General features: G+C 46.1%; 1 protein-coding gene across 5 annotated transcripts in view; it reads right to left on the minus strand.

Moving 5' to 3' along the window:
• LOC135908910 (uncharacterized) overlaps positions 1-23,232 on the minus strand; it is a 662,802-nt gene that overhangs the window by 206,682 nt on the left and 432,888 nt on the right. For 3 of the 5 annotated variants that reach the window (XR_010566494.1, XR_010566492.1, XM_070535432.1), the window contains one exon: positions 22,383-22,666. The exons of the other annotated variants lie outside the window; for them this stretch is intronic. Coding sequence is in view for 1 of the 3 variants with exons in the window: in XM_070535432.1 (XP_070391533.1) it covers positions 22,575-22,666 (92 nt within the window). In the remaining 2 variants the exon portion in view is untranslated. Of the gene's footprint in view, positions 1-22,382; positions 22,667-23,232 lie in introns of those variants that run through there. 5 annotated transcript variants of the gene reach the window in all.

Raw genomic sequence — 23,232 nt, forward strand, 5'->3', positions numbered from 1 at the left:
GTTATTTTTGTGACTGCTGCGGCTCTCAGCTGCAGGGTCGGATGGGCTCTTGGCGGATATCTTTGTCAATATATACAGGGAGGTTATGTATAGGAAGGTTACAGCACCTGTACCCGATGAAGAGCCAGCAAGCGAGCTTATAAACCCGCTTCATGCTGACCGAAAAAGTAGGGCCAGGAAGGGCACCTGTGTGTTGATTAATGAATGAGTAATGCTACAATGTCGAATCGTAGGTATTTCTAAACCATATCGACCTCTTAGTAGACTAACACGTTTTATCGAATGGATTCCCTGATTAACGTTACTTTTATTGATTTAGCCATTCAACCTACCCGTCAGAACTAGCATGTGCCACTGTGATAGAAGATATAGAGAACATATACATGTAGCTTGATTTGCGCCGTAATTCTATATGCATACACGTGTAATCACTATTCTTTCGGCGAGAAGTATCACACATAGCCTTCATCTTTGTAACATCGCTGCGTTGATGTCTGATACAGTGCACCCGCCTGGTTCACTGTTAGCATTCCGGCTTAGATTGTGAGCGGCGTTGTGCATTAATATAAAATTTGCGTGATATTAAAGTTGGGGTCTATGTGGTGGACAATGCAATAATAGCACGAGGCTGCCCTCTGAATAGGAGGAAAGCAAACGCAATTGTATGCTTTATCGGCGTATACGATTTAATACCAAGCACTTTTTTTAAAGTCAGGTCACGTTGTTTCGCAGCACCAAGAGAGAAGACAATTTATAAAGTTGATTCTGGTGGTTTCCAAGCAAAAAGTAATCTTACGGCTCGCCCAACGTTTGCACGCCGTTTACAATGCAACAGCAGCACCGACGACATGTCACACACAGAAGAGGCACAATACAATGCTAGCAAAAATGGCGTTCTTGCAATAAAACGATACTTGCACACAACTATGGGGGCATGTGGGCCACACGGACGCTATAATCTGTTTGCTATTACCGAGGAAAGACAGCTCAGAAGAACACAACCGCCTGAAGGAAACCGGGTAGAGGGCCCTTCTCCGACGTCTATCTGCATTTTAACGCGATAACGTTAAGGGCTCCGTGTTGCAGAAAATCCGGCGTCGGACATCGTTTCGGCAAAAGGATTTTCGAATCACCCATAACCTGGCCCACCATGTGAAGCAAGGAAGTTACTGAACTAATTGAATTCCGCAAGCGAATACGAAAATACACAACCTACAGATATCCTAGCGTCGGACTGTAGTTTGAATATACGAGAAAACATAATTCTGTTGCGCGATAACTCAAAGAAACTCCCTTACCTGCGTTTCTACCACTCATTGGCCTGCCACGGCGTGCGCCATTTGCGCAGGCCGGTGCGCTAATATCTTGGAGGCCACCGAGCACGCGCCCAATTCTTTGCAACACATCCTGATGGCGCTCACGCAAGAGACCGCTTTTCGACTAGAATGCCCGCCTCCGTACATAGCGTTCGCCCCCAGCGTTTCCCGGTAAACTCTCCAGTTGCCGTTAAGCGCGAGAAGCAGTCAGGGATCTTTGAATGGTATCGCGTTCCACTTTTAAAGGCGAAGCTTAAGCGTCCTCCAAATTTTACTTCTCTTTTTTCCCGTTTTCTTGCACTGTGGTTTTAGCGAAAATAGTTTTGGTAGCGGAATAAGAGAAACGTGAAATAGAAAACATGGCGCCGATTATGAGAGGGCGCTTTCGTGCAGTAGGCGTAGGCATAAACCTGTCAAATCAACTAGCATGGTGCTGTCATCGATGCCTTCTTTTCCGATGGCAGGTTTGCCTGGGGTTCGAGGATATCAATTTATTAAACTTTTCTGGTCACCATCCCCGAAAAGACCTAATCCGCCATGGTAATAGTGAAAACCACCAATCCGTTCTCTAACTTGAGCATTTATGTTTCCTTTCTCCCGCCCTGGAACGGATTGGTCCAAGTTTGTGAACGGATTCATGGCCATGAATGCGTCCGCGAAGGTTGTGGGTTCGGCTCCCAAGGGCGACAAGTTATCGTTTCGTTCTCTTTTATTTACCTTGTCTTTATTATGTTCTATATTTCCATTTCAACCGTAGCTTATTTCCCGATGCTTTCCTTGGCTTCATTGTCTGTTGGCTTTATATGACCATGAATAACAAAAACATGAAACCCTTGGTTTCCTTTCTTCTCTTAATTGAATTGTGATGTTTTACATGCCAAAAAACCGTGATTTGATTATGATGCGCGCCGACCATTTCCGACCATTTTCGATTTCGATCACCCGGGAATTTTCAACGTGCCTCCAATGCATGGGACACGGGCCTTTTTGCATTTCACACCTATCGAAATGCGGCCACCACGGCCGGCATTCGCTCCCGCGATCTCGTGCTAAAAATTAAAATTAAATTCCATGGGGTTTTGCATGCCAAAACCACTTTCTGATTATGAGGCACGCCACAGTGGAGGACTCCGGAAATTTCGACCACCTGGGGTTCTTTAACGTGCACCTAAATCCAAGTACACGGGCGTTTTCCCATTTCGCCGAGATCGAGATCTAAGCATGAGATCGCGCTTAGCAGCACAACACCATAGCCGCTGAGCCACCAATGTCGGTGTGCTGATACTGAGCGTTACGCGCAAGCTCAGTGTAAGCAAACAAGCGTCTCCGCTCAGCTGCCGCGTGTATGCACTAGTCTGAGCGAAACGGGCAATGAACATCCAGAACGTTGTTTAATATTTCACTGGGCGCTAACTAACGTCGACGGTCGACCCATTGGTTTCATCTCGTTCAGAGCTGAGGTGACGATGGTGATTTATTTGCGTCAGCTTTGAAACGGGGTAGTCACAAATAGACCCCTCACCTGTTTGAGTTAATCAGCTATGGTATGCAAGCTCTTTATTCTAGCATTGTTGCGCACATATCCTCAATTTTCTTTCTTCCTGACCTCATCTCTATATATCTTGTACCGCTACGAATGTCTGTAACGGATGAAACCACATTATTCTCCTCCCTGCCATTTTTTTTTCTGCCAACACTCTAAAAATTTCTTGCTTATCAGGACTGCCGACCAGTTGATGCTTCCGCCCACTTTAACGAGCGCTTCTGGAAGGTGTACGCTACTTACGGGTCTCACTGTTTGAATCCCTTCGGTTTCCATTAGGAGGTGCTGAGTGGTTCACGGATTTTCGCTGCAGCATACACATGCCTCATCTTTTTGCGAATATTTGCTCCGGTATGACTTTGTCCTTGTGCAACCAGCTCTAGCCCCAAATAGCAAAGCAGTAGCCTTCGTGTTATCGTGCACATTATCCCTTCCAATTTCTTTCTTCCCATTCTTGTTAATCTCCATGGTGTTTCCATTCTTTGCATCCAAATTTGCTGTCTCTCTCACTTTCCTTCTGATTACTCCTGAGGTGACACAGCTGTAACGCCACTGCCGGTGCTCCTCATTAGACCAGCGTTGTGAGCGTTGCTCCTTAGCCCATCAACAGTTGCATTCTTCTTTCTTTCTTTTCTTTCTTTCTTTATTAGAGCATAAAACATACAATCAAATATTTTGTCAGCCTGCCAAAGCAATAATGCTTTTGAGCGGGACTGGGCAGTGCTCTGGCCCGAATGACACACTCTTGTGCTCTAAGAACAGAGCCTTGCGTGCGGTATCGCGTCAACATGCCACACACGCGTATTTTTGAACACCGTCCGTCAAATTCAAGCGCAATGCTTCGCACTGAATTTTTTTTTTTGTAGTGCGATAGGAATCGTACAGGCGCTCGATGCGCGCAGTCACAGTCATGGTACCGACGTGCACGTGGGCCTTGCGCATTGACGGCTAAGTCTCCAGTTACATGCAGCGCGTTTGACTTGAAAATAAACAAGATCAAGTAGTCGCACGTTAGCGCTCCACTCAATCAATGCGCTCATGCCACGCTCCCGCTGCTGGTACAAGCGCGGAGTGCGTATATCCATTAGCGTTACTGCTGAAGAACTGTGTGCATGACAGACCTGGTACATGCACTTGTCTGCGCGGACGGATAGTAAAGGTCAAGCTAAATATAATGAGTCATATTTCTTTTTCTGTTTGCAGCACAATGTGTAAGACTCTTCGAAGGTCCGTTTCAGCAGCATGGGCATTGTCTAGCTTCACCTATTAGTAAAGCGAAAGCCTCAAGTGGCTTGTAGCAATGGAATATACCAGAAAAAAGCGTAGTCCAGTCCTAATGAAGCCAAAGATATCATCAGGAATGGCTCATAGCCCCATAAGGAAGTAAACATGCAACGGCTGAATTAAGAAACAAAATAAAGAAAGAACGAAGGAAAGTAAGGACGAAAGACGGAACGAAAGAAAGAAAGAAAGAAAGAAAGAAAGAAAGAAAGAAAGAAAGAAAGAAAGAAAGAAAGAAAGAACGACAGAAATAATGAAAGAACAAAAGAAAGGAAGCACTCTGGCACCTCCCCTCGTATAACTTAATGCTTTACCACGTGTGCAGCAGGCTTTCGCCTTCAGGTCTTGCAAGAGTACATGATGTCGAACTTTTTTTCTCTCTCTCAGTGCCTTAGGAGACCTCTGCTGTGGGCTTAGAGCTGCACGGGTGTTTGCCTTCTCTTACGTGATTTCCTGACTCAAACAAGAGCACTGATGAGTCATTATGATTGCTCTTGAGATTCTCCTCTTAATTTGACATGAAAAGTTGAAGTTCATTTTTTGTCAATTTTCAAGCAGTTCTCGTTCTTTCATTTCCACCCTTCGCCGCCTTTCAATTGGATTTGAAAAACTTTAATAAAAGTCCTGCAGGACGCACGTCAGCGCGCAGTGGGCGTCTCCCACGCAGGGACCGACAGGGAATACCTGGCGGCCGCTGCGCGAGCCTGCTGGACGGCCCATTGCTGGTCTTGCAGGAGCGGGCTTCTTAGAGTCTTCTCCCACCTGTCGGAGGTAGAGTCACACGTGCACTCCCAGAGCACGTGTGCGAGTGTCGCCGTGACCCCGCACGAGGGGCACGCATCGTCTGGGTAGACGTCCGGGTAGATTTTGTGTAAGGTGGCCGGGTTTGGATAGGTATCCGTCTGTAATAAGCGTAGCGTTAGCGCCTGCGGCCTGTTTAGTTTGGGGTGCGGGGGCGGAAAGAGACGTCGTCCCAAGTAAAAGTGTTTGGTTATTTCATTGTAGGCTATTGGGGCATCCCTGTTCGCCTCCAACTCATTGAGACGTAGTTGCCCGGGGGTGACGGCGCGGTCGGTAAGCGCGCGCGCAGCGTCGTGGGCTGTCTCGTTGAGGTTGGGCGGGGCGCCCGGAATCCGACCCAGGTGGGCGGGAAACCAGATGACGGTGTGGTGTTTGAGGGTGCTTGGATCAGCGCCGCGGAGGATGCGTAACGCCTTGACGGAGACGACTCCTCTCTCGAACGCTTTGATGGCTGGTATCGAGTCGCTGAATATTGTAGTTCGCTTATCGTCGAGCGTTGCCAGGGCTATGGCCACTTGCTCCGCCACCTCGGGATCACGTGTGCGTACCGTGGCGGCGTTTAAAGTCTGTTGCGAGGACGAGACCGCTACCGCGGCGAAGGCTCGGTTGCATCGGTAGGCGGCGGCGTCCGCGAAAGCGACGTCGTCCGCTTTCTTGTTTACTCGTTTGAGGAACGCGGTGGCCCGGGCTTGGCGCCTGCCTCGATTGTGTTCCGGATGAACGTTTCGCGGAATGGGTGCGATCGTGATCAGGTCGCGGAGCTCGCGGGGAACCGGCGTAAGCTCCGGTGGATCCTGGGTGTTCAGTGGGAAGTACCCGAGCTCGCGCAAGATGTGACGGCCGGTCTTCGTCATCGTCAGTCGTATCATCTGCGCTCTCTCCTGAGCCTCAGCGATCTCTTCGAGGGTATTGTGCCGCCTTTCAAGTTTGGTTGGTTTTGCCATGTTGTACTGAGTGCCTAAATATACGTGCTTCACATTTCACTATTATTAGATTATTCCCCATGGTACCGCTGCATGTAGACTTCTTGATCCGTACAAACTCATCATCACCGCGCAGCGTGGTTGCAGTGACCGGCGCGCTCGCCTAAATAAATAAAAACCTGCAGCTAAACCGTTGAGCTATAGTTGATGCAGGTTCTCTCCGGTCCCCAAGTCGCCTACCCTGCCGAGCTTCTCCTATAGTACTTATCCCAGTAGTTGCTTCACTGCTTAAACTTAGTTCTCGTTTTTTTTGTATGTGCTTACTTGTTTTTTGTCATACTAACGCCGGCAACTTGTCTAAACCTCGCTAGCCAGGATGCGCAATTGTTTTAAATGAGCAACAACAGCATTCACGCAAGCTAGTTCAAAGCAGCACGAAAAAAGAAAACAATGACAAGAGTACATCAGCTCCAAATGATGGCTTTGTCCCGAGGCCCCGAAGCCCTTATTGTGGTGGTGCTTGTCTCCTTGTCGTTAAAACGAGATGTCATGAATCGAACTACAAATCTTAATTTATCCCGCGCGGCCTTACAAATGCTTGAAAGCTAAATGGGTCTCGGAAGGCTTCTCCCTCTATACTAAACGTGTCGGCAAGCCTCCTCCGTCCCGCCAAACATAATACGACCCTGTATACACCAACGTGCGTGGGAAACTCTTTCGATGTCGATGCAAGGAAACGCCATGATTAGAACCACAAATCCTAATTTACCTGGTATTGTCAAGATGCGCTACCTCACACATGTTTGCAATCGAAAGAACTCTGGGTTTCTCTGACTGGCGCACGTACCTCTGCAATAACACTACGGCGTAGCTATATATGTGCACGACTTATATTCGCAACGGTAGCACTTTGGCAGGTCACATGCCAAATCCCAACCAAATCTACCACTCTCGAAACATGTTAACATGCCGGGCCACTCATTTAATAATCTCAAAGTAACAATACTCGGATCTGGATTCCGCACCAACCATGACCGCGAGCTTCGCGAATCTTACCTGATTCACAAATTTAACACTGTCTCGTCTGGAATAAATGAAAACAAAGGAAAACTAACCTGTCTAACTTTAGATTGAGCCAAATATACACTTCCCACACAGTGTACACACATGATTTCAGCGCTTTTTTCTGTCTCCTATTTTACATGTGGCTTTTTGACGTATGTCGCTGTGGCTCGAAGTTGTACGTTAACATATAAATTTTCAGATAATTCGAGGTTGCACTTAGAGATGCCATGTGCTAAACATCACGCCTTTATATCTGCATGTGTAAGTCATTTTGTTTTCACTACACATAACCATTGTAACCGCTGGCACTTATTTGAGAGTCATGTTTGTATGTATTGTATCGTGAACACATCCGCATTTCATTTTTTGTATATTCCAAAATGCGTGTCATCGATAATCATTTATAATGTGCAATGATAGTGATTTATGATGCGCAGTGTATGGTCTAGTCAGTGTAGATAGCGCGCCCTCTGCTCGTGATACGGTGCCTTTAAAGCTGTGTATGTGTTGTACATGCGTTACTGTACTCTGACGAAGGCTGGTCCACCAGCCGAAAACGTTAAGTAAAAGAAGTCTTCCAAAAAGTTCGTCGTCTCTTTCCTGCGTATATATATATATATATATATATATATATATATATATATATATATATATATATATATATATATATATATATATATATATATATATATATATATATATATATATATATATATATATATATAAATAGGAGAAGGCACAAGTATAGCTTAGCCTTCAAACACACCCCTCAACTATCAGCGTCTATAGATATCTGCCCAGGGACCACTCGCTTAAATAATTGTCTTTATGAGCATTCCTACGCTTAGGGCCTTGTAAACATGTTTAATGGGTGATGTGCTATATTACTCGTGCCTTTATCGCATTGGGCGTCTTTCTTCCATCCTTGATTACTGCTATTTATTCTATTCTAAAGTAGAACCTAAACACAAGTGCTAACCAATGATTTAGTTTCAGCCTGAGGTAGCAGTAGTTTGATCGGTACGCATGGCCTAAGCAGTCTTCCAAATTTGTTAACGTCTCTCGACCCAGAATGCTGAAAAATGAGACCACCGATCTCATGGGCGCCTGCAGTAGAAGGCTCTAAGAGCACATTCCAAGGGCCGGCTGGAAGCATATTTAATTAGGTCACGAGAAACTTGCCCTCATGGCCACTGGAAAGCGCGAATGCTTTGGTAAAGAAGAGTCAATAAAGTTGAAACTAGAAATGCGCTTTCGCAAGGTCATCATGTTTGCGCGTTTTAATAGACTGACGGCCCATTAAAGTGACAAATAGAAGCACTGAGCAAACATACCTTTTTAGTTAGCGGCTGGTATTGTTTGTAGATTGTTTAATGGAACAAACAGCGTTGGCGGCACTCGGCCAAGCTCTCTGAGGAGAAGCCATCGCCCGCACTCTATAAATCAAGTCGCAAATAGGGCACAGCTAGATTAAAACTACTTACCGCTTGCTGGCCGCGGATTTCGGGGAGTGCCGGCATGGTACGAAGTTTAGCGCAGCGTGATCGCACGCCTACATGCGTGCAGCGTCAATGTCCTGATCTTTCTTACTTTCCGGCTGCCTGACATGCGAGAGGCGAGCATCCCCACGGCCTCTTGCGAGTTCAATGTAATTCTGTTTTATTTGCCAGAAAATATCCTAGCTGGTCTCTTGGGCTAAAAGCTGCAAGGAAACAGTTTGACGGAGTGCAGGGGACCATACATACTTGGTTCGTGCATATGCATATGTAGACTCCACTTACAAAAATGACTTTAGACTGTCTATAGAAAGTCGATAGACATTTTAGAGACGACCTTACCTTTATATAGATTAGGACTTTTGTTGATACAAAGTCTATAGACTGTCTATAGAAAAAAGTACCATTGCTGGCACCGGCGACCATTACGGTTGTATAACTGCTCATCATACTGTAACATAACGAAACAACATAATGGTACTGATTCATATTTTCATGTAGTCTTTAGTCCGAGGTAAACAAAGTTAACTAGAGGCATAAGTGATGAGAGCAAATTATATAGAAAACTACTATTTAACCCTAAATATAACTCATTGAATAGTTTTCCCTCACCCTGTTGCATTTGCTTTACGTGTGTGTCTCTGCGTCCTTGTCTTCCGTTCTGTGCTCGTGTGGCCATCGTTTACGAATTTGCCCAAGTCCTTGTCAGTTTTATTAAACAAGGGATTCAATTCAGTCGAATCTAATACTACATGTGAAGTGACTGATGTGTTCTTCGTTTTATTTAAATATTATAAACTGGCAGTACTTGGCAAGCATTGTACCACAATATTTTTTTTTGCACTTAAGATAGGGATGTAATAGATTGCCAGAAAACTTTCATGAGAACAGCAAAAGATGGGCGAATTTTAAAATGACCACATACGTATGCTGCAATGTAATGTAAAATACTGCAGTTAATTCACTAACTTTTGCAGCTGTTATATGTGTGAGTGTGGATGTGGGATAAAACCTTCAATTTCACGTAAAAGGAAGTAGAGAAGCGGGCAACAGGTTTCCAAACATTCCATCTCGAACATTAGGCAAGGCTACGAAACGTTATCTTGTAGGTGGAAAACATAAACAGGCGGTAAGATTTCCTGTAGAGAAACAATTTTTCTGCTAACACGGCGCGAACAGTAGAATGGTGGAATTATTCCTGGTGCTGGCTACTGAGATAACGTCGCCAGGAAACATACTGCTTATACAGCACGTCTGCTTGGGAATGGTGCAGAATTGCGAAGCATACGAGAAAAAGAGACAGTTCTGCTGGAAGCTTGCACGAAAGTGCAAACACGCAACAAATGGCGTGCTTTCGAATTGCGATCACGTACTAGACGGTAACGCTTGGGAAATAACGCGCGGTCCATCCGTCCGTACGTCCACTGTCCGTCCGTCCATCCGTCCGTCTGTCCGTCTGTCTGTATGCCACTCACTCACTCACTCACTCACTCACTCACTCACTCACTCACTCACTCACTCACTCACTCACTCACTCACTCACTCACTCACTCACTCACTCACTCACTCACTCACTCACTCACTCACTCACTCACTCACTCACTCACTCACTCACTCACTCACTCACTCACTCACTCACTCACTCACTCACTCACTCACTCACTCACTCACTCACTCACTCACTCACTCACTCACTCACTCACTCACTCACTCACTCACTCACTCACTCACTCACTCACTCACTCACTCACTCACTCACCACCAAAGTACCTCGAGAAAACTGCGTTGCTATGGCGCAACAAAGAACGCTCTTTCCTGAGATGCGTTTAAAGAAGATGTGTTGAGCAGAGGAGGATTCTTCATCAATGTGTAATAAAATTTTTAATGGCGGAAAGCTAGGAAGGCTGTTTCTATTAACTAAACTAAGCTTAAAAAATACGTCACGTGGCATAAAAAGGGTGATGCCAATCACGTGAACTGGGCAGGCGCCTTGAGAAAGTCAAATGTCCGCGTGGTTAAGCGCTAGGTAGTTATTTCAGACAAACTAATGATCTAACATTTACTGAAAAAAACCTTTATTTCAAAGGCGGCGGAGTGCTTTCGGAAGAACGCCTTTAAATTGTTCGCTATGTTCGCTATAAGTTTCTCTTTGCGTATCTTTGTTGCTCTTTTTGAGACGTCAACGAAGCCAGCAATATATTAAATGCCACGTGCTCATGCACTTGCACCGAAGTTCTTTAAACACCGAAAGCATGGTGCAAGACATTGTCAGGTCATGGAACACAGAAATGCCGACCAATTGGCATGATTAATTACCGAGATGCAAGCTTTCGTGAGTGACAGTAATGAGCGATAGTTCGGCTTTGAAGGCCGCTGGCGCACACTCGTATGCCCTTTTATGAACGCTTAATTTCTTTACCTTGAAAATTTTAAAAAAGTTTCGTCTACTTCAACATTTCAAAAATATTAAATGCGTTATTCGTTAACATTCTAGATCCCGCCTAGAGCGTTTCCGCTTGCGAGAGCACGCAATGCATGTACATAGAAAGCAAGACATATGCTTTGAGAGAGGGCGAGTTGGTAATGCTTGTGGTATTGAGAGACGCTTCGTTCTGGCTGCGTCAATCGCCTTCTGATATTTATTGTGCGTGTGTTTGCCCCTCACTACCAAAATAACGGAGCTCATGGCTGAGAGTGCAGAAGGTGCACAGCGCAATCATTGTGCTAAGAGTATCCGCACGCAGCCACCACCGGCACAGCGGGAAACAAAGCGCAGGGGCAGGTGGCGTAGATGGTACTACTGCACGTCCTTATTACAGCTCAATGTTAAAGAGAAGCTGTCCGTGCCTACCATCCTGAGTTTGTCGTGGCTACGGCTTCTGCTGGCTGCTGTTTGTTGCTGGGACTGTTGGTATCTCAGCGAATGGCATTGCAGTGTCAGTAAGCACACCTCTGCTCTGTTCATGTAAACTAAAAGGATCAATCTCAGTAAAAACCAAAATTATATTAAGTGGATTCTGTGATTTACTTGATTTACTTTGATTGAGCCACTGGCTACGTGCCACTACGTGTGTGTGCCCATTCTTGGCCAACCCTCCAAATGGGCATGAGGTGACAAAGGAGGTCTATAATCCTAAACTGTTGCCATCTAGGGTATCCCAGCTAACGTTAACCAAGCTGCTGACAAAAAAAGAAAAAAAAAGAAAGGCCCGGTGCAAGATACCATTTTAAGGCCTGCGGTGGTCGATCGTCGGAGGACTGACTACCGAACACCATAGATCTTGTAATCGAATCTTGCAGCTTGCTTTTGCCTATTTTATTTTTTAATCACTTGGCTAACATTAGTTTGGACCGCCTCTAAATGGTCTACTTTTCTGTGCAAACACCTGTCATCGTGACTTTTCCCTGGACTAGAGAGAGAGAGAGAGAGAGAGAAGGGAAGACGGAAAGGCAGGGAGGTTAACTAGACTGAGTCCAGTTTGCTACCCTACGCGTGGGGAGGGGAATGGGGAGTGAAAGAGAAAGAGAGAGAACTTAAGTGTAGGTTGTCTATAGTCGGGCACTCAAGTCCGTTGCCTTCAGGTAGCGAAAAAGTGCTCTAACTGCTTTTTGGGCCAATGAGCTGTGAGGCCAGGCTCCCAAGATCTTCGCTTCCGTGAATGGCCTGTCATCCAGTCTATTTAATGCACACTGGAGAGTCTCACGTTGATTATCGAAGCGAGAACAGTGGCACAGAAGGTGACTGATGGTCTCTTCACACTTGCACTTAGCGCACATTGGTGAATCCGCCATTCCAATGCGGTAGCTGTACGAGTTGGTGAAAGCTACTCCTACCCACAGCCGACACAGCAGTGTTGCGTCACGTCGTGGAAGGTTCGCTGGTAATGTAAGTTTTAGTGATGGGTCGAGACTGTGTAAACGACACTTAGAGTTCTGTGGTGTATGCCAGCAACCTAACGTGATTGCACGAGCAAGACTGCGAAGCTCTCTTGCAGCGTCGACTCTGGATAAAGGAATAAGGACTGTCGGTGAGCCAGCCTGGGCACGTCGGGCAGCGTCATCGGCGAGGTGATTACCAACGATGCCACAGTGTCCCGGCAGCCACTGAAATATGATGTCATGTCCTCGTTCAGATGCGCAATGGCAGGTTTCGTTGATTTGTGACACCAGCTGTTCATAATTACCACGTCGTAAGCTTCGCAAGCTCTGGAGGGCTGCTTTCGAGTCACAAAATATTGCCCATTTGTTGGGCGGTTCTTTTTCAATGTATTCGACAGCAGCGCGAAGAGCGGCCAGTTCAGAACCTGTAGATGTCGTTACGTGAGAAGTTTTGAACTTGATGACGACCGATTGAGATGGTAGAACAACGGCGCCCGTAGAATTTTCGGACACGGAACCATCCGTGTAAACATGAATTCGGTTAGCATATGAAAAATGTAGAAGTTCCAATGTGGTCTGCTTGAGAGCCGCGGTGGTCAGGCTAGCTTTCTTCACTATTCCTGGAACAGCAAGGTACACAGGAGGCTTCTTCAAGCACCACATAGGGGATGGCGTTCTTGTTGCGGGTGAGTGCCTCAAAGACAAAGAGTGCCGGTTAGCCGCAATCGATCTGGAGAACGCTGCCTTGGGTCTTTTCTCAGGCAAGTGAGCGAGATGGTGGTCAGGGACTCTGGATATATGGCGAACATGCGCCCGTAGTGTGTCGATATCTATATAGGTCCTTATTAGGTTGTCTCTCGCGAGGGCAATTGTTGCCACGGTTGAAGCATTTCGAGGTAGCCCCAGACATGTTCGAAGGGCTTGGCCTTGAATGCTCTGTAGGACATGGATGCTAGTTTTGTTAGCATTGGACAGCACTGGTGTGCTGTATCGCAAGTATCCTAGGAAGAGCGTCCTGTATAGTTGAAGCATAGATGCCACGGATGTGCCCCACGTTTTACCGGCAAGAAACCTTAGTATATGGGAGATAGAAGTAAGCCTCTTCTTCAAGTATGAGATGTGGGGGCTCCATGAAAGGTCTCTGTCTATAATAACGCCTAGGAATCGGTGAGTTTTTGCGTACGAAATTGGTTGGTGGTCAATAGAAATGGGGTACCAGGTCATGGGCTTGTGGGTAAAGGCGACTAAGGCGCACTTCTCGGTCGAAATGCTTAGGCCTTGCGCACGCAGGTACGATGATGTTAGAGTCACTGCTTTTTGGAGCCGTGCACGCACCTGGAGACGTGTAACTGCCGAGGCCCATATGCATACGTCGTCAGCATATATTGAGAGGTTTACTGTATGCGGTAGAACGTCGGCAAGGCCAAGGATTGCAAGGTTGAACAAAGTGGGGCTAAGAACCCCACCCTGAGGGACGCCACGATAAGTGTAATGGTCAGTAGTTCGGCCATCTGCACAGTGCACAAAGAAGGATCTTTTGAATAGATAGCTCCGAATCCACCGAAACATGCGTCCACCAATTCCATTATTTTCCAGGGCATCAAGGATGGCTTCATGCGTTACACTGTCGTAGGCGCTTTTCACGTCGAGGAATAGTGCAACCGGTATACGCTTGTGGTGTTTTTCTTGTTGTACAGAGGTGACTAGATCGATGACGTTGTCAATAGAGGAACGGCCTCTTCTAAAACCAGCCATGGCATCGGGGTATACGTTGTGGCGCTCAAGATACCATTCTAGGCGGGTGAGAATCATTCTTTCCATGACCTTCCCAACACAGCTGGACAGCACAATGGGTCGGTAGGACGCTAGGTCAAGTGGCGACTTTCCAGGCTTCAGGAGTGGTATCAAGCGGCTGGACTTCCACCGCTCAGGAACGACGCCATCAGTCCATGACTGGTTATAACATTCCAGAAGTCTGCTTCGGCCATCTTCACCTAGGTGGCATAAAGCAGCGTAGGTGATGCCATCTGGTCCTGGCGACGATGAGCGCCTGCATGAGGCCAGAGCAGCGTCCAATTCCTCAAGTGAGAAGGACACATTCAATTCCGGGAAGCGTGTCGCAGGAACCTCACCCAGAATTTCGCCACTGATGGTGACCACACTGCCCGCAGTCTTCACACAGAAGTCTTCGGCTATGTCGACCTGTGAGCGGCCTTGATAGAGGGCTAGGGATGAGAATGGGTGTCGTTGCTGTGGAGACGAGCCAAGGCCGCGCACCGTCCTCCATATGATAGACAGTGGCTTGCGGGGGTCAAGTGATTCGCAGAACGTCTTCCACCGTTGTTCCTCCAGCCTGTCCATACGACGTTGGATTTTCTTCTGTATACTTCGAGCGACTCTAAGGTCATGAATTGACTTCGTGCGCCTGTATCGCCTCTCGGCTCTTCTGCGAATGGTTCGAAGTCGCTCAAGCTCCATGTCAAAATCCGTACGTTTTTTAGCGGATGTAAATGTGTACTTAGACGATTCCAGTACACTTGTAATAAGATTCTCAATGGTGCCGGTAAATCCTTCTTTGCATGCCTCTTCCACCTTTGTCTTATACGTTGACCACCTTATATATACTTGTCGGGAAGTACAAGAGGAGAAGCTTCCGAATCCAGTGATACTTAAGTAGGTGGGAATATGGTCACTACCATGAGTCTCGATGTCAGAGAACCATCGAACATTTTGATCAAGTTGCCGTGACACCAAGGTCAAGTCTAAGCAACTGCTGTAGTTCGAACCTGGACTAGCATCATAAAGCGCCTTAGCCCTGCGCACTCTACACAATACATCCGCCAGATTTTTGTTTTTGGATGTTGGTCTAGCATGTGACCCATCTAGTGTATGAAAATGCATGAGAATAAAGTTGTAGCCTTTCCGGGTAACAAAGACAAAGATTTCATCAGATTGTGAATTGGGTGTGATAAAAGTGAACCAATTGTACGCATCGTCATTAGATACATCGCATTTAACCACTCCATTGAAGCTTCGCGTCACATAGATTCCAACGTATGCGTTGCATTTGCATGTTATTTTTTTATATTGCTGAAGAGGTAATGGTGAGTGGTAAGTGGTAATGGTGAAGTGGTATAATGTTAATAGTAAAGCTTCGACAACTCAATCGAGTTTGCAGTCGGAAACAGTTTTCTAGCTCATTAATGATTCTAGCCATTACATTCTACTATTTATACATATTATGTATGCTTCGCGCGCCTTTCTGCCTAAGAAAGAATGAAGAACCATCAAGGAATAATGAGAGTCTAAGAAGACTTTCGCATTAGAGTGGTAATCTTGAAGACTGCCACCATCGAGTACGAAGCTACAGCGCTAGTTGTCAAATGAGCGCCTTCGCATCTGGCAGCGAATTCCCCGAACCTGTCGTACGCGACATCAACGAATGTGCATCACTGCGGCGATTGTCTCGCTATAACAGCGCCGGATAGGAAACTCCTCTGTATACGTCAAAGAGGCTTCATGAATATGATGCCTGCGACCTGGGACTTTTTCTCTCTTTTTCCTTCCTATGTGGAAGCTACAGCTGGTAGTTGCGTGAAACTCGTCAGCAGACGTGCGCAGAAATTACCGATTGGGAACTGGCGCGCACAGCCAGCGGGCTTATGATGCCAAAATGCAAGCGTGTGTTCGAGGTCACTGCCTTAGCATAAACTTTTCCACGGCAACAAATTCTACGGACACGCTCTGATGCACGCGGTTGGCATAGAGCGGACATAATGTGGACATTCTGGTAGAAGGTGTGGCGTTGCTGCCTGTTGAGGAAGCAGGTGGTCAAGCAGTACATGAGGTGTAATATTGTCAATCGTTGCTACCGTGGACTCAAATTGGCACACTAAGTCTGGCAACGGCAAATTTCTCACTCGGGCATATATACCTACATGCGTTTACGAAATTGAATTCGTTAGCTAACGTTCCTATGGCCTCAACAAGAGTGCCTGATTAAGGGGGGTGACATTGCTAACCACAGGCTAACGCAGCCTTGCTGGGGTTACATATGAAATACACACAGGATATTAAATAGGCTGCTGTTGCCATAAAGTAGTAAACAGATTCGTTCTGCGCCCTGGAGCGGCCGCTGCTACGGTTTTAATAATATTCGTCAAAAAAACGCGATTTCCGGAGTGGGAAGGAAGGGGGTGGGGCAAAGTGAAATGTGCAGTTTTATTGTATAGTTTGCCTTATAATGGACGTTGGAAGAACAATGGAATCGTACATTTTAAATACCCATCTCCATTTCGATCCCTCTTTAATTCTATTGACGAGCATGTCCCATCATGACGATCAGGATTATAGCTTATAAGAAACCATCAACTATTTACAAACTGTTCTTTTAAATCTAGCACGAAAGAAAAAGGAGTTGCAATTATCGTTAATATTTCTTGATGAAATTTTTCCAAAAGAACAAGACGATGTGAAGGTGATAACGGATATCTGTGACAAGAGCAACATGTACCGGATAAAATGTACAGTTTACATCTATTGCTGCGATGTTACTCAGAGTGCATTATTACAGTGGGGATGGCAGTTGAAAAATTACAAGAGCCTGCCAACATGCTCAAAAATGCCGCAGACATGCAGACCCCAATTTGTAATCAATCCATAAGGTCAGTTTCATTGTCATTATCGTGTAATCACTGACTAAAAGAAAGTGATTTGGGAAGAAAGTTTGAAGGCTTAGGGCAATGCGGGATAAAGCCATATGGTATATGTATAGTTGAGAGGTAGTGAAGCGATGCGAAAAACTCTGAGCAGAAGCCCACTGGCAGTACCATTCGATACGAAAATCTACAAAGTGTTTCTAATCAGGCGAAGTGCTCTAAGCTCTAAGCGCTCACTCCCTTGATTGTTTCTTTAAATGCTAACAGACTGAGAATCTTGCAGAAGTTACGCGTCCTTCCAAAGGAAATCAGTAATGGGGTCACATAAGGAAATGGAATGTTCCCGCGCCTGCCTCCTAAAGCTAGTAGGAAAGATGGGAAATAACAAGATGCAGAGGACGGGACTATTGTTGCACGTTGTAGCACGAACAGAGCGAGACTTGTCAACAATGCGAAATCAAAGTGTCATCCTGTTCCTACTAGCGTCACCCCCGAAAGTTTTAGATCGGAAGTAATTTGGGGATGCACTGGCGTTAGCATTCTAGAAAGCGACATCCAAGAATGAAAGAGAAGTCAAACGTATGGCTCTGCCTAGCAACAGCGAAGACGAGACACTGGTGGCAGGTGTTTCGTTCAGTTGCAGGTCTCTTTGGTAGAAACTCGGTCAAGAAAAGCGAAAACCACTCTTCGGCAGTGAGTTTTAGAGACAGAGATAGAGAGAAAGAGAAATAGAAGACAGGAAAGGCAGGGAGGTTAACCAGACGCACGTCAGGTTAGGGGGTATGGAAATGAAGACAGAGAGGAGAGAGAGAGAGAGAGAGAGAGAGCACAGTTTCGCGCACAGTTGAAGGTTCGCACCGAGTCTACACATGGTTCCCAAGACCTGCGAGTTTTAGAAGTTTGATAATCAAGCGGGGAGCGTTGTCTTGTAAACAAATGCGAAGTATGCAGACATTGTTGAAGCCCTTATTTCGTTTCCCCGGTGTGCACATGCATTGCCGTCATGCAGCTTTTGAGGAGTATTAGGTAGTGTTTTGTTGAGTTTCTTCTTTAGTATAGGGGTGCTTTGTCGCAACAGAGTTTCATTTTAGAGCTCCGGCATGTCCAGTGTTTATGAAACCAGATAAAAAAAATTGCGTGATAGAGCGCATGCTCTGTGATCAAAGCCAATGAAAAATATTTCTGATATCGCAATTGCTCTAATGCTGTAGCCCAGGCGTAGGGTAAACACAGGATTTCGAATTTTTCATAGTTTGCCAGCTGTCTGTGCTACGACGTTAGTATAGTTGTATTAGAATAGAGTAGTTGCGTTAGTTTAGTTTCCACGCTGCACGCGACTTCCATGTTCCTTTCTCGAACGACTGGTAGCATTTGCGCAAGAGAGACTGTCGTGGTGCTCTGTCTGTGTGTGCTTGCCGTCTCGAGACAATAATACCAGCTCTTGTAATTCAGCCAGCTGTGCCCGCAATATGTTCTGCCTTCTACGTCTGTCGTCTGGAGGCAGGTATGTTGATCCGCATGCTGAGCGCACGAGGAGGTCCACGTTAGGCGATGCTTATCTGTGAGGGTAGGGATGGGCTTCGGCTTGATGCGCGGCTGTTTGCAGGGAGCTGGAGTGGTTTGTTTCTGAGTGTTTTTCCTTTTGAACTTGATACAACTGATGTTTTGGTCGAATGTTCACGTAGTATATCAGCTGTCATTTGCAATTTGAAAGCCTTTCTAATATGAATATTTCAGAGGTGTTGGTCAAGCGATATCTCCCACCCCAATTCTATAAAGCAGTAGCAGCATTAATAACGCAGTCCTTCTGAGATTTCATAAATAAACGCAACATAACTTGCTGACACTCCTACTTATGAAGGTGATCTTTCTATCATAAATTGTTAGTGTGAAATACAGCTGTGAGAAAATGCTAAAGAGAAAAAGATGCATATTACAGCACTGTCCATAGCAATGGGGCTCACACCTTAGCCTTACAGCAAGCTTTTGTGCGGCATTCATGCTAATGGAAGAACTAGAGCTGACGCACGTTTCGTTTATGCAACGACATGGCGTGAGTCTTCGAATGATTGAAGACCGTAGGCATTGCTCTAGCATGGTATTTTTTGCCGGCTACGATGGGGCTTCATTTCAATCAGGGGCGAAATGCGAAAACACCCGTGTACCGTATATTGGATAAACGTCAAGAAAACCCAGACGGTCAAAATGAACTTGAAGGCAACCAGTGCAGCGTTCCTCAAAATTGTGTCTTGGCTTTGGCACGTTGAACACCATAATTTAATTTAATCAATTCATCATCATCATCATCATCATCATCATCATCATCATCAGCCTGGTTACGCCCACTGCAGGGCAAAGGCCTCTCCCATATTTCTCCAACAACCCCGGTCATGTACTAATTGTGGCCATGCCGTCCCTGCAAACTTCTTAATCTCATCCGCCCACCTAACTTTCTGCCGTCCCCTGCTACGCTTCCCTTCCCTTGGAATCCAGTCCGTAACCCTTAATGACCATCGGTTATCTTCCCTCCTCATTACATGTCCTGCCCATGCCCATTTCTTTTTCTTGATTTCAACTAAGATGTCATTAACTCGCGTTTGTTCCCTCACCCAATCTGCTCTTTTCTTATCCCTTAACGTTACACCTATCATTCTTCTTTCCATAGCTCGTTGCGTGGTCCTCAATTTGAGTAGAACCCTTTTCGTAAGCCTCCAGGTTTCTGCCCCGTAGGTGAGTACTGGTAAGACACAGCTATTATATACTTTTCTCTTGAGGGATAATGGCAACTTGCTGTTCATGATCTGAGAATGCCTGCCAAACGCACCCCAGCCCATTCTTATTCTTCTGATTATTTCTGTCTCATGATCCGGATCCGCAGTCACTACCTGCCCTAAGTAGATGTATTCCCTTACGACTTCCAGTGCCTCGCTGCCTATTGTAAACTGCTGTTCTCTTCCGAGACTGTTAAACATTACTTTAGTTTTCTGCAGATTAATTTTTAGACCCACTCTTCTGCTTTGCCTCTCCAGGTCAGTGAGCATGCATTGCAGTTGGTCCCCTGAGTTACTAAGCAAGGCAATATCATCAGCGAATCGCAAGTTACTAAGGTATTCTCCATTAACTTTTATCCCCATTTCTTCCCAATTCAGGTCTCTGAATACCTCCTGTAAACACGCTGTGAATAGCATTGGAGAGATCGTATCTCCCTGCCTGACGCCTTGCCAATTTAATCAATTGGCATGGTCTTTTTTCATATTTAATGCAGTTGTGCTTTCACGGAGAAAACAATATACGAGGCACGTATTTCTAACACTTGAGGGCCACTAAATATTCTTGGGTGGTCAGCATGAATAACATATTCATCTAACGAATATTCACGCATAGCTTTGAACTAATGGTCTTGCGAACACACTTGAGGGGCACTTCAACATATCTGACCAATGCAAACAGGCAAGTGCGGTGCCTATATCATGCCCTATAGATCGTGTCCGCAAAGTGTCAAACCACTGCACGATGCAGTAGAACAGCTTAAACATCAAACAAGCGAGCAGGCGCCCTTCCTCTCGAAGGAGCCCCTCGAAGTGCGTCTAATGTAGAGTCATAAAGGCCTCTACGTTAGACGCACTCCCTGTAATCTCGCCAATTATGGCCCATGACTTCAGTAAATTATACATTTAAGGAAATTTAAAAACGCCAAGGTGTAAATGTGCCGAGGTGCTAAAAACATAAAGATGGAAGGAGGAGGGGCGCCAACAGGGATGCAGTCCTTCGGCTCTGGTATGGCAGAAAGCAGGAAAGGAATCTCGTATGTGGACTCTAGTCGAGCCAAAATGAGATGGTTTCTTTGTTGACAGCCAAGCTTGCCTCCTAGCAGCATGGCGAATCACGATTTGATTGCTCCTATCTCCTGTAACAATGAACTGATTTGAAAAATTATTCTGCCTAAACGCTCCTTAGAAGGCCTTCGACAAGTTATATTCTAGAATTAATATTTTCTATTGTACCTGGTGAGAGGCCCTTTAATTTCGGAATCATAGCCATGGATATAGCTAACAAGAAACGGGGAGAGATGAGGGCAAGTGATGGTTAAAAAATTGTGGTGGCTTAGGTAAGGTTAAGCCCAGGATGCGAAGCATACTAGCCTTTATTTTAGTTGTTGAACCACTGTTTAGCCTGGTGAACTGCTGTTGCTTGTCTATATTTGGTTCGGCTAGACGAAGAAACAACTCATGCGTTACTCTGCTTCGCCTTGGACGCCCCGCATTGGACGCGGTGAGCGTCGAGCAACGCAGCGTTCGGCGCGGCAACGAAATGTGCGCCTGAGCAAGCGACGCACGCCTGAGCCTTAGAAACAGCTCGTTTCTAAGGCAACACCGCATTCACTAGAGACGCTTTTGTACCGCTTTGAAGCATCGTACTCGTGGCTCAGTGGTAGCGTCTCCGTCTCACACTCCGGAGACCCTGGTTCGATTCCCACCCAGCCCATCTTGCAAGAGTTGAGCCAAAGCCACTTCTCCTCTGTCGTGACGTCACGGTGTCACGTGGTATTCAAGGCGACACCGCCGCGCCTGAGGAGCTGGGTTGAGCCCTCGTAATATGCTTCGCATAAAAAAATTAAAATATGGGGTTTTACGTGCCACAACCACGATCTGATAAAGAGACATGCCGTAGTGGAGGACTCCGCAAATCTCGACAACCTGGGGTTCTTTAACGTGCACCCAAATCTAAGTACACGGGTGTTTTCGCATCTCGCTTCCATCGAAACGCGGCCTCCGGGGCCGGGATTCGATCCCGCGACCTCGTGCTCAGCTGTCCAGTACCATAGCCACTGAGCAACTACGGCGGGTGCGAGTGAGGTTGGTTGGTGAACTAAGAAACTTTCGATTTAAACGTACCTTGGAGGCTCCTGCCTTCAGAAATAACGTTTCTTGCTGAGAAAACTACAGAAAACCAATAGGTACACGATACCCCGTGTGCAAAGTTGAATGTAGTTTTTCTGGATGTAAGCTAATCTATAATAACGGACTAAGTTTCCGCATGCAGTGTCACAAATTTCATTACACAGTTGCATTGCAGATGTTATAGAGATTGTTTTAGTGGTGATACCGTGGGTGTCGCCATATAATATCACGTAGTGGCGCGTGCATTGGTCGCTTCAGCTGCCTCCATTGCCTGCGTGTTTACAATGGATGTGCATGAGAAACGTCTTACGCCAGTGAGCAGCGCTACTCTGTCACTATGTAAGGAGCGGTACTCACTCTTGCCGACGTTACCGGGCTGAAATCCTTTCTTTAGAGGGTAGCCATACAACGCTGGTGATGAGTAGATTTTTTCATCCTCGAGGAAAGCCGTGTATGGTGGAAGGCCGACAACACAAGCAGGCCTTATGTAGCAGAGGCCCGTGGAATTGGTCACACAAATTCATTCAATTTATTATTATGCCATTCACTATTTTTTGCAGCCAACTGCTGCACACGCCTTTCCTATACCACTTAACTTTTTGCAGTGCGCATAGAACACAGTGCGTTAGCGAATACCCAGTTGCATTTTCGACAGCTTATCGCTCGGTAGCAAGACAGTAGTGGTAATGGTTTCGCATTGGTGCGCGTTGGCTATGGCAAAGTAGGGCGCGCCGATGAAAGCGCCATTTCGTCCCTCAAGATGAAACTGGTCCACGTAGAGGGTCCATAATTACTGTAGATAGCTGTAAAATATTCAAGAATAAAAACATTTTTTTTTCAAGTTTCTCAGTTTCAGTCGATTGCAGATTTTCTTGACACAACAGGCACTCGCGACACTGCATTGTTGCACAGTCGCTATAAAAACCGATGTTTCTACCAGTCTTCTGTATAATTGCACTGGACTTCGTGTCGTACTTGCAAAGAAAGCTCCCAAGTTCGTTTGCCTTAGTGAACGTGTGCTGTTGACAGGCTTCTTATTGGACGTTGGTATGAGAGTTGAGAGGTGCGCGCCAGCTTTTAGCAGTTGTGTGACAGTTGAGATGTGTACGCGCCCGTCAGGCACTGCAACGTCGGCAGAGAAGCGACACGACCTGCAAGCGCACGGGTAAGCGATGGCCATCATAACAGCGCTTAGCCGGAGCACAACGCAGACAAGTAACGGGCGTAGTATGCATAGTGGACGGGGAAACACATATGGCCGTACGCTCATGTCGGTTGCATTCGTGAATTTCGCAAGTATTGTACGTTTATTGTCGAGACCAGTGAAAGGTGATGTGAAGGAAGCACTGTCGCCCTTCTTCTCAACGTA

The sequence above is a fragment of the Dermacentor albipictus genome, chromosome 1 (assembly GCF_038994185.2).
Source record: "Dermacentor albipictus isolate Rhodes 1998 colony chromosome 1, USDA_Dalb.pri_finalv2, whole genome shotgun sequence".
Classification (NCBI taxonomy): Eukaryota; Metazoa; Arthropoda; class Arachnida; order Ixodida; family Ixodidae; genus Dermacentor; species Dermacentor albipictus.